The sequence below is a fragment of the Lepidochelys olivacea genome (genome assembly GCF_965140295.1).
Source record: "Lepidochelys olivacea isolate rLepOli2 genome assembly, chromosome: 2".
NCBI lineage: Eukaryota > Metazoa > Chordata > Testudines > Cheloniidae > Lepidochelys > Lepidochelys olivacea.
Window position 1 is genome coordinate 114,031,908 of NC_140412.1, and position 12,013 is coordinate 114,043,920.

A 12,013-nucleotide genomic window follows, 5' to 3' on the forward strand; every position below is an offset into this window, starting at 1 on the left:
GCTCCTAGCTACAACAGCTTGACTTCCCACTTAGAGACTGGATCCTTGGCTTTTCTCTAATCAGCCATCCAGGCCAGGCCAGGCCTACCCTCTTTGCAAAGGCTCTAGCAAGCCATAGTCCTTCTATAATCCCTGGTCTGGGCCATGCATAGGTGCTGGAACTAGGAGTGCTGCCGCAACCCCTGGATTGAAGTGGTTTCCATTATATACAGGGTTTACAGTTTGGTTCAATGGCTCTCATCACCCCCACTATACAAATTGTTCCAGCACCCCTGGTCTGAGCCAAGCTCCTTGCCCCACAGAGGAACAGCTTATCTGCTCTCCTTTTCCAACAGCCCTCAACTTCTGGGCTTTTCTCATCTTAAATCTAACACTCAGAACAGGTATAGTAGAGTGGGGTTAACTGACCTCAAGGCTGCTCTTTAACCCTTTCCTATCTGATGTGGGATATATCCACCCCCCTCACAGGCTCAAGATACAATCATCTTGATTTAAGTGATGGGTGGCTGCTAGCAGGACTTTTTCCTGTATGGGTTCTTCATCTCTGTAATTTGCTCTAGTTCTTGGCACACTGGAGCCCAACTCTGCTAAGCTTCCAGGCCCATGCAAAAATTCACCCCTCCCCCAGTAAGTATGAGGAAGGGGGGCAGTTTGAAGAATACATGTTGGACAAGGCTTGTTAGGCTTTCGAGGAGGTGGGCAAGCCTGCATAATGTGTGCATTCAACTCGATTATATTGTAGATATTGTTAAATTATTTTGATATTGTTTCAAGATCGTAAAATGCCTAGAAGAATGAATAAGCCCTTATTTGAAACTGAAAAACAAACATACATACATAACCCTATATCAAATTCCCTATCCATCATGGTATCTGGGCATTTGTGTCCAGAGACAGACACTTTGAAGTCTATTTTTTTCTATTTTACAATGTGTAATTACAAGTAAATTTCTGTTTCCTTTTAAGAATGAGGAAGACTTTTTCACAGCATTGAATCCCACACAGTTTATCAATGTAATAGAACCGTGTGTCTCTTTCCTGAGTCCTACAGTGAGTTAAAGCCTACCACAAATGAAAGCTGATTGGCTGGACAAACCACACAGTACAAGATTTTTGACGTAAATTAGTTGTATCATGCTGCAGGCAATACAAACGATATAATGAATGGAACGCACCTTCATTGAAAGGGGAATGGAGCAGATAACTTAGAAGGTCGTTTCCCATCTCTGCTTCATATGATCTCTCTGAAATCACAGGAAATATTTTTATCATCTTTGTTAATGGTCTGGAAGGTGGAGCAAACAGCACATTAATTCAATTTGCGGATGGCATTAAACTGGAAGTTGTTGCAAATATCAGTGAGGACAGAGAAATTCTGCAAAGTTACACAGCAGTTAGAAATATGGGTAGGAAATGACTCAATGTAATTCATGATGGAAAATGCAATTTAATGTAATACACCTGGGTAAAAATAACCCAACGCACATTGGGAGAAATCTGGAAAGCAGTAATCCAAAAGGAGACCAGGGTTGACAGTGGGGAGCAAAAAAGGCCAATGTGATTTTGGCCTGTAAAGGCACCTCCTGCACAGAGTTGAGGGGTGATAGTTCCTTTGTGTATGACTCCTTTGAGACTGTACCAGGACTATTGTGTTCATTATGAAGCATACCACTAGCAGAAAGTCATAGACAAACCAGAGGCAGCTCCGAGATGAACAATGTTTTCAGTTTACAGTGTTAACATGAAGGAAACAAGATTTCATTTTTCTGGGCTATCATTTGCTAAAATTCTATCCTTGTTGTATAGTAGAATTTAACATATTACACAACAACATTATAATTATATGCAACACCGACAGACCCTGGTCATGGGTGGGCGGAATCAAACCTGGGATCTGTGGAGCTTAGTGCATGAGCCCCAACTGCATGAGTTAAAAGCCACATGGCTGTTAAAGCAGACTCATTAATCTTTCTCTCTAAGTGGTCTCAGTGCCACTTAGATGGGCACTGAACACCACACCAGGAGCTGTGTGGGTTACATATATAAGAATGAATAGGGTAATATTGTGTCTTATTAAATCTTATAGTTAATAGGAGAGATTGCTGTACAGAAAATGAAAAATTCCAACTGAACGGGCCTGTGACAGTTAATTCTCATTTAAATACACATTTTACTATTGTTAGTTACTAAGACCGTGATCCTGCCAGGAGCTCTGTATGGACACAGCCCTGCACCCACACTGAGACCCATTACAGAATCAAGCCTAATTAATTAATGTCCTTTATTTATTAGTGTAATATATCAAATTGTTTTTCAACCTACCTTTAATGACCCACCCTTCCCCCTGACCCCCATGACATCATCATTTGTTTGGTACTCCTTGAAAATAGGAGATTGGATCCCGAAGAGCTGTAATTTTGACTAATAATGATAATGATCATTAGCCAGCTAATTTGCTCCTTCCCTCTCATTTCTTTTTGTTTTTAATTTTCCTTCCATTATATAGCTAACCAAGTATTTATATGGACAATAGGATTAGACAGGAGGCTCCCTCATTAGTACTTGCCACAGTAGCTTTACTTGAAGTCGGTAAGAAAAAGCCAGGATGGCAGGCTTTGTCAGCCACTGTCCTACAATCAGTACTTTTACATGGAGGCAATGAGAATTCATTTCTGGTAGATCTCCACGAACTAGAGTTATGCCAGAAATGAATTTGACCCGTTGTGCAACGTTTGCAGTTCTCTTACCTTACATTCTTATTAGAAAGGGGATAGATTACCAGCCTGAGTTAAAGTGGCACCCAAGTGCTAGTACATCTTCTACCTAGCTCCAATGAACTTGGGTGAGACAGTTTGTATGTGTTGGCAGAATGTGGGTTAGGGACAACACCTGAGTAAGAGTTTGAGTTAACTCTGCAGTGAAGAGTTAGTCTCTACCAGCTTCCTGCCTCTACTGCTGAGGTGAGATTCAGGTATCCCATAAATTACAAATGGTAAAAAGTCTGAGATCAGGGGGATATAAAGAAGGGAAATATTTGCATTTCAGGTAAAGGATTTGGAGAATACTGAAGAATTAAAGTCCTAATGATCCAAATTAATTATGATGCTATCCAAATGGTCTGTCTGACCCTTGATTTGACATCAACATCTTCTTAAAATGTAGTTTAAAAACTCTGTGCTGCTTTAGTCTTATAAAGATCACATATGCAACAATGTCATGTTATGGTATCCCTGGAAAGGGCCAGGACACTCAAGTCAATGCAAAAGTCTGTATAGATTTCAGAAGCAAGAGGTCATGGGTTTCTAGTATCCACCCCTGCCCCCAATACTACTACCTGCCTTCCCTGATATACATAAATGGAATAATTAACCTCAAAGTTTCTCCACATTGTTTTAGAAATAGATAGCTGGATTCTTCTAATCCTTTTCAGTGCAATAAGCACAGATCTGATTACACACTCTTGCAATGAGAAAAAGGAATGAAACAAAATCAGGTATTTCATCTCGTATATTGTACCGCTACAGCCTCCATCTTTAAAAGCTTTGAAAACCCTCTTCACCAGGATATAGAATACAGTATGTTACAGTTCTTAAGAAAACAATCACTGAACATTTGACATGTGTTTGTAATCCTGATTCACTAGGTTAGCAATGTCTCATTCTGTTGTTTCCCCTGTCTATTCACTCTACAGCTAAATACCCTCATTATATAGGGTGATCCCAGAGCAGATGAGACGTACATCCAGGACCTCTCCACAAACTCATCAACTCTCCACCTAAGGTTCAAGGTCACAGCATAGCAATACAATCAAGCAGAAAGGAGAAAGCATTAGTAAAATACAATATGGTGCAGATCGGCTGAAGAGATAAAAATATGCTGAAATGCTCCAGTGTAGCTGTGTACTCATCACAAAGTTTTATTTGAAGTCAAGGTTGAGTTTGCTCCTCTGCAATGTTCCTCTTTCCAGAATTTTATTCAGGAAAATAGATGTTTAGTGCTTTTGTATTTAAAAGTCCTTTACTCACATAATGAGTCCTTCTGGGCACAATTCCTAGAACAGTTAAACACAGCTACCATCAGGCTTTATATTAAAGAGGAAGTGGGGAGATCATTTAAATATTACTGTCAAACATGACATTTACCCATGTTGTTGATTTTACACTCTCTACAGTCTGACAACAGCAAAATTAATATTTGTGGTAGCCTGCTCTGAGCAATTGACATACTACTTGGAGCTCAGGAAGTTAAGTTGTTTGCTGAGAAATTATATGTGCAGTAGTTGTACAAATACAGAAACAATGGGTAGACACTCGGTGTAAATCAGTGGAACTACACTGAAGTCAATGCTGATTTCCACTAGCTAAACATCTGGCTGTATTGGTCCAATTGTCATCTGAAATGCATGTGTGTGGAATTCCTATTTAAGTCTGAGGGGATGACTGGGCCAAATCTGGTTTGTTTGACATAATTTTAACTAGTTAAACACAATAATACGTAAGATAAATGATGATTATTTTATTGAGAACGGCTAGCAACCTCCCTTCATTAAGTGAGGCAATGATCATGCTATCATTAATTGCATGGCTGCAACCACAGGTGCCATAAGCAATCAAGATGCTTATGGGTCAGAACCACAAGTGGTGGATCTCTGGGTATGTATAAAACCAGATATAGCCTTATTGCATACAACCTGTGAATCACAGACCATTGGGAGACTATGGTTGCTATAATCAAGAATCCTGGATAAACCAACAGAGCCTATCTATATCTTCTCTGCAAAGAACCTGATTTCACCAATGATCATAACTTGCAAAGAAAAGAATGACCTATTACAAAGGTTTGCAGAAAAAAAGTCTATTGTGCCATCACAAGTGAGTGGAGTTTGGTATGTGGATGAAGCTTGAGAGATTATCTTATTTTTACTAAGTCTGAGTCTTAATGCCAGAAACATTTCATATATTATGTTACAATTATGGGCCAAAATAATTAAATGTTACATATTTTATCAACACTGACATTTATATGCACCAAAATCCTAATGGTTTAAAATAGTGCAGACATGAAGAACAAGTGGATAAATTAATATGGAGTTGTTAATATTGCACTATTAAAAATATTGACCAATAACTTTAGGCTTTAGTTGAAAGAATTTCTGACTTTATTAATGTTTAAATGAAAAGTGTGTGTATACATGTGTGTGCGCATGCACACATGGGGGAGAAAGAAATCTGTACTGATGACAGGAACATAGCAATTGCCAGAATGGATCAGATTGAAGGTTCATCTTGTCCAGTATATTGTCTCCAACACTTGCCAGCACCAGATGCTTCATAGCAAGATTTAAAAAATATACTATTTGATTTTAACTCAGTCATTGGTAATTAGAAATGTGCACTTCTTTATGGCAATCCAAGACTAATTCATCCCATGTTGAGAAACCAATTGGGAGCTGAAAAAGCAAGAAAGCATGTATTTCTTTTCCAATCTAGGAATAAAAATAATGTGGGAGAAGATGAGATCTACTATTTCTAAATACTAGATGGACATGGGACCAGATCTTCAAAGGTATTTAGGCACCTAAAGATGAAGATAGGCATCTCATGACCATAGCAACCAGAAACAATCCACTAACTACAGTTAATGCTTCCTTTGTTTAATGATTCAGTTCGTTTTAAATGCAAAGCATGTTTTGATTAACATCCTTTCCCCCCCTCACATATCCTGAAATTTAAGGTAGTTTTATGTAATGTGATACAGCATGGCCAGAGGGCAGCAGGAGAGTGTTAGAAGGGAGCCTTATTCCCTGTAGATGGAAGAAATTTTGCTATAAATTAAAGCACCTGCAGCCAGTCACATGATAAAAATCCCCTGCTTCAATCAGACAAGAGGAGGAGTTGAAGCAGAGTGGATTGGTGTTGGAGCAGAGAGCAGTTTGGAGAAGTGTGGTGGTGGGCTAAGACGACCAAGACCCTAGGCAAATGGACACCTGGTTTGTGCAGAGGGAGGGCAGGAAGCCCCACAAGCTGAAGGGCAGGACAGGGAAGTAGCCCAGGGGAAGAAACCGCTAGTTCTAGTGGTTTACCGCTATCTCTAGGGCCCCTGGGCTGGGACCCGGAGTAGAGGGCGGGCCCGGGTCCCTCCCTCTCCACTCCCCTCCTCTAGGACACTAGTGGGGCAGTTAATACCTCAGTTCAGGGGCAATAAACAGTGCTCTGAACCCCTCCCCCCCAAGAAGAGAAAGCATGAGACCCATTATAGTAGTGCTGGCAATTTGCCACAGTAACTAATCAACAATTTTAAAAGGCTGCTTTTGTGCATTTTTAATGAATTCCAATTTTCATCCAAAAACTTTATCACCACTAAATTATCTTCATCTAGAAAACAGAAAATGTGTCATTCACCATTTTCTAACATAATACTGTAGCAATTAAGGATCTGAATAAATATGCTAAGCTACGTAATTGCTTAAATAAACATCTATAGATATAGTGTATCCTGGTTAGCAAAAAGAAGTACAAAATTTAGTTTAAAGACTGTATTTAGTTGCAAGCTGACACATTTTAAATGGTTATAGCAACCAATGAGAATTAAACTTTCTTTAGGAAAATAGCTAAAGTACAAATACAAACCAAGTTTAAAATCAATTATTTAAATCAAGATTTCTTGCTTACTGATTTATGTCATTATTAAAATTGGTGATTTAAATCAAACCACTGTGACTGAACATATACTTCTTCTCCCTTGAAGCTATTTTAAAAGAAACATCAGCTTAAAAGTTGCAGTGGATTATCAAGAAAATAAAATATGAATAGCTAATAACAATAGATCACAATCACAAAGTATCACCACATTTTCTCTGACAATTATTTAAAGTAATATCGTTTCAATTTTTAAAGGCAATTGGGCAGCTTCATCTTTGATATTTTTATACCTACTGCAGATTCAGAATCTATTCTGTCCACCAGCACTGAGGTTACAGGAAGTTTCTGATGCAAGTTCCAATAAATAATCACAAATCATGTTCAGATAAAGAAGTTCTGATTTGGCCTCTACGGGCTGCCAGGGGGATTTACATAGGGTGACTAGACAGCAAATATGAAAAAATCGGGACGGGTGGCGGGTAACAGGAGCCTATATAAGAAAAAGACCCAAAAATTGGGACTGTTCCTATAAAATTGGGACATCTGGTCACCCTAGATTTACAAAAACACAAAGGGCAGTTAGGTACCCACCTCCCACTGAAAGTCAGTGGAAGTTGCACCCCTACCTCTCATGTATACCTTTGAAAATCTCCCTCTGAAACCAACAAGCCACTGAACCTCTGCTTTCCAGAATATACTGTACGTAATCCCTGCAGGCAACCTTAATGAAACCGAAGTGTGCAAGCACTGCTGGAATGCTTGACAGATGAAGTGGTGCTAATGAACCACCCGCCTTTCCTGTGGCAAGACACACAACCTGCCTTGTCTGCTGGAGGAACGAATGGAAATAAGACTGCCACTGTAATGCACTGGATAATTATACTTGTCAAGAAGGTTCATACTGTTTCAATTCTACTTGCAACTGAACTTGTATTTCTAGTTATGATCCTGATTTTTCGGGTACCTCCAATATAACCTCTTTTAAACCACATCAGCCTGGAATGACTCCGGGACTGAGTCCAGATGTGACTTTTTCATTGTTGTTGTGGAAAAAACTAGCCTGATTTTTCAAAACCACTATTATGTGTATGAATATGTGTGTGTGTGTGAATAATTGCATGACCGCAATGGAACCAATTCTGTGATTGTACTAATGATTGTGCACACCCAGATGGGCAGTGATCTCTGTACTTTTATGCAGCGGTGTGCACATAAAGTAGGTACACAGTTGTATATGCACAACTTAAAGCCAGTGTCAGCCTGATTTTTATGTTGCAGTCTCCCCATTTTTGGAGAGAAAAAATGAGGAAAAAAGTTTCAAAATGTTATTGATTGGGATTTAGATGGCATGATCAGATGTATAGTGGAAGGAGAGAGAAAGGGGCAAGTGAATTTTATAAGCTGCCTATTCATCCTTACTTGGAAAAGATGGATTACTCATTGCCCATGGAACACCCCAGCTATTCAGACTGGACATCAAATGCAGATGAATGATTGTCTTGTACAGAGCTCCAAGTGAGTTAGCAAAATCTTGGTCAAAAGTGGCATAGGGAAATAAACCCATCATCAAGGGCACCTACTTCTTCAACCACTGGAAAATGAATTGGAGTGTACTTTGCCCTGGAAGACAATTTTACTGGGGTGGGTTGGTGGGAAGGTAGAAATCAGACTTTTGGACAGATCAGGGAACATATTTTGTAGCAAGACCTGCATAATGATTAAGTAACTTCATGACTTAATTTTGGAACTTTTGGGCCAGATCCTCACTTGGTATAAAGTGGCTCAGCCCTCTTGCCTTCCATGGAACTGGATCTATTTACACCAGCTGAGGATGTTGCTGCTCCCTGCCATCCTCCTGTTTTCCAAAATACTAGCTCCCTGATGCTGCTGGGTCATCCATGACTGGAACGAGGCTAGGGGTATTTCATTCTCAATACATCTCCATGCCACTTGATTGCTCATGTTGATCTTTTAAAAAGCTTTTAAAAGACACAGGCACAATGCATGAAAGCAAATGCCCCTTTCCATTACCAAAGCACCATCATATTTTCTTACACTACTCCACCTATGGAGGGATACATCTTTATTTCTTTTGGTGATTACTTCATTTGAGTAGCAGAATGCTTGTTTTTGTACTTCACAAAGAAGGTCTATTTTAGCCAGCTATGTCTCAAGCTCATCATTTGTGGCACAGCTTATTCTCACTAGGGTGTCAAACAAACTCTTGAATCCCAGTTAATACAATGCCCTGAGCAAATCTACCGGAGCTATTAAAAAATGGTGGAAATAACAAGCTTTTCACGCCAGGAAAAAGTTTGAAGATGAGTGAAAACAATTGAATTTGTGAGAGATGCAGTTAAGTGCCATTAGCCATGATAAACAGTTCTTCTTCAGTCCTTTTATCTCTGGGTTCACACCTGAAATGCAGTCATAAGATTCAGTAAGCTAACATGATCCCACTTTGCTGACTTGAGCTTCAGTAGAATCAGAACTAAACTATGCCAGCAAATACAAAGAAACATTTGATGCAGTATGCAGAGCTTATTGTTAAGAAATTCAACCCAAATTGATGAATTGATATGCACTCATCTTCACAAATAGGAAATGCAAAACAAAGCCATCTGAGGTATACAAAAGCATCTGCCACTCTAAAAGAAATTACTTTAAAGTATCCTAGGCACTACGGCAACTCCTTACTTCCATGGCCTCTCTTCAGTAACCATTATCCAGTACGTACTGTCTTGTCATGTCTTCATTCTGTTCATTACTGTTTCCTGGGCTTGTTATGTGGACCCATTGTAACCACTTATTATTCAGTTGTTGTTAAGGGAGAATCTGGAGTGATGTCTACTATTTATTTTAGTCTCTATATTGGTAGTTTTAAAATATTCAAAAATAAATTTAAAAGGGATAAGTATCTTTAGAAAAGTCTCATCTTGCTGGCTGGATCCTTTGGGCCAGATCTTCATCTTGGGTAGATCAAGCCCAGTGGAGCTATGCTGACGTGGCTCTTTGTCTTTAGCAGGGTCATAAAGAAACAAATTCACATCCCACAGCAGCAGCAGCACTCCTTCACTCAGATCAAATGATCATTTTACATTGTCATTGGTGACATGATAAATGTGTTGATGAAGGTCAGGGGGTGAGAAGAGACTAACTATGTGTCATCATCACCATCCTAGAATGTGCTTTCAATTTAGTACTGTGTCATAGAAACAGTTGACATTCTGGATCAGTGCCAAAGTAGCTACCTAAAAACAGTAAACAGTGGCCTAATGAAGATTATGTCATGGAGCCATAATTTAATGCTTTTTACTTTTTTTTGTTTTAAATGTCTGAAAGAATAACCTAGATAGAACAGGTTTTAGAGTAGCAGCCGTGTTAGCCTGTATCCTCAAAAAGAAAAGGAGGACTTGTGGCATCTTAGAGACTAACAAATTTATTTGAGCATAAGGTTTCGTGAGCTACAGCTCACTTCATCGGATGCATTCAGTGGAAAATACAGTGGGGAGATTTATACACACAGAGAACATGAAACAATGGGTGTTACTATACACACTGTAACGAGAGTGATCAGGTAAGGTGAGCTATTACCAGCAGGAAGGGGGGGGGGACTTTTTGTAGTGATAATCAAAGTGGGCCATTTCCAGCAGTTGACAAGAATGTCTGAGGAAAAAAGGGGGGGGGGAATAAACATGGGGAAATAGTTTTACTTTGTGTAATGACCCATCCATTCCCAGTCTTTATTCAAGCTTAAGTTAATTGTATCCAGTTTGCAAATTAATTCCAATTCAGCAGTCTCTCGTTGGAGTCTGTCTTTCAAGCTTTTTGTTGAAGAATGGCCACTTTTAGGTCTGTAATCGAGTGACCAAAGAGGTTGAAGTATTCTCCGACTGTTTTTGAAGGTTTTTGAATGTTATAATTCTTGACATCTGATTTGTGTCCATTTATTCTTTTACGTAGACACACAAACTTCCTAGTGGCTGGACTTCACAAAAACTAGACAAGCCATTTACAACACACACTTTGCTTCTCTACAAAAGAAAAAGGACACTAAACTATCTAAACTACTACATGCCACAAGGGGCCACAACAGTGGTTCCCTTAACCCACCCAGCAATATTGTTAATCTATCCAACTATACTCTTAGGACAGATTTTTCTGCTGGGCTATCTCGGGGCCTCTCCTTCTGCCCCTCCACCCACATGAACATGATACAGTTCTGTGGTGACCTAAAATCCTATTTTCGACGTCTCCAACTCAAGGAATATTTCCAACACACCTCTGAACAGCATACTAACTCACAGAGAGCTTCCTACGAAGACTACAAAAAGAAGGATTCTGGGTGGACTCCTCCTGAAGGTTGAAACAACAGACTGGACTTCTACATAGAGTGCTTCCGCTGACGTGCACGGGCTGAAATTGTGGAAAACTAGCATCACTTGCCCCATAACCTCAGCCGTGCAGAACACAATGCCATCCACAGCCTCAGAAACAACTCTGACATCATAATCAAAAAGGCTGACAAAGGAGGTGCTGTCATTATCATGAATAGGTCAGAATATGAACAAGAGGCTGCTAGGCAGCTCTCCATCACCACTTTCTACAAGCCATTACCCTCTGATCCCACTGAGGGTTACCAAACGAAACTACAGCATTTGCTCAAGAAACTCCCTGACAAAGCACAAGAACAAATCCGCACAGACACACCCCTGGAATCCCGACCCAGGGGTATTCTATCTGCTACCCAAGATCCATAAACCTGGAAATCCTGAACGCCCCAGCATCTCAGGTATTGGCACCCTGTGCGCAGGATTGTCTGGCTATGTAGACTCCCTCCTCAGACCCTATGATACCAGCACTCCCAGCTATCTTCGAGACACCACTGTCTTCCTGAGGAAACTACAATCCATCGGTGATCTTCCTGAAAACACCTTCCTAGCCACTATGGATGTAGAAGCCCTCTACACCAACATTCCACACAAACATGGACTACAAGCCCTCAGGAACACTATCCCCGATAATGTCACAGCAAACCTGGTGGCTGGACTTTGTCCTCACCCATAACTATTTCACATTTGGGGACAATGTATACCTTCAAATCAGCGGCACTGCCATGAATACCCGCATGGCCCCACAGTATGCCAACATTTTTATGGCTGACTTAGAACAACGCTTCCTCAGCTCTCGTCCCCTAATGCCCCTACTCTACTTGCGCTACATTGATGACATCTTCATCATCTAGACCCATGGAAAAGAAGCCCTTGAGGAATTCCACCATGATTTCAACAATTTCCATCCCACCATCAACCTCAGCCTGGACCAGTCCACACAAGAGATCCACTTCCTGGACACTACGGTGCTAATAAGCG

The 12,013-nt window shown here is 40.2% G+C and overlaps 1 protein-coding gene across 3 annotated transcripts in view; it reads right to left on the minus strand.

The window, feature by feature from the left end:
* Nucleotides 1-12,013, minus strand: part of PHACTR1 (phosphatase and actin regulator 1) — a 430,561-nt gene that overhangs the window by 307,133 nt on the left and 111,415 nt on the right. For 2 of the 3 annotated variants that reach the window (XM_084619600.1, XM_084619598.1), the window contains exon 4: nucleotides 1,176-1,244. The exons of the other annotated variant lie outside the window; for it this stretch is intronic. In XM_084619600.1, the coding sequence (XP_084475726.1) occupies nucleotides 1,176-1,244 (69 nt within the window). The remainder of the gene's footprint in view (nucleotides 1-1,175; nucleotides 1,245-12,013) is intronic. 3 annotated transcript variants of the gene reach the window in all.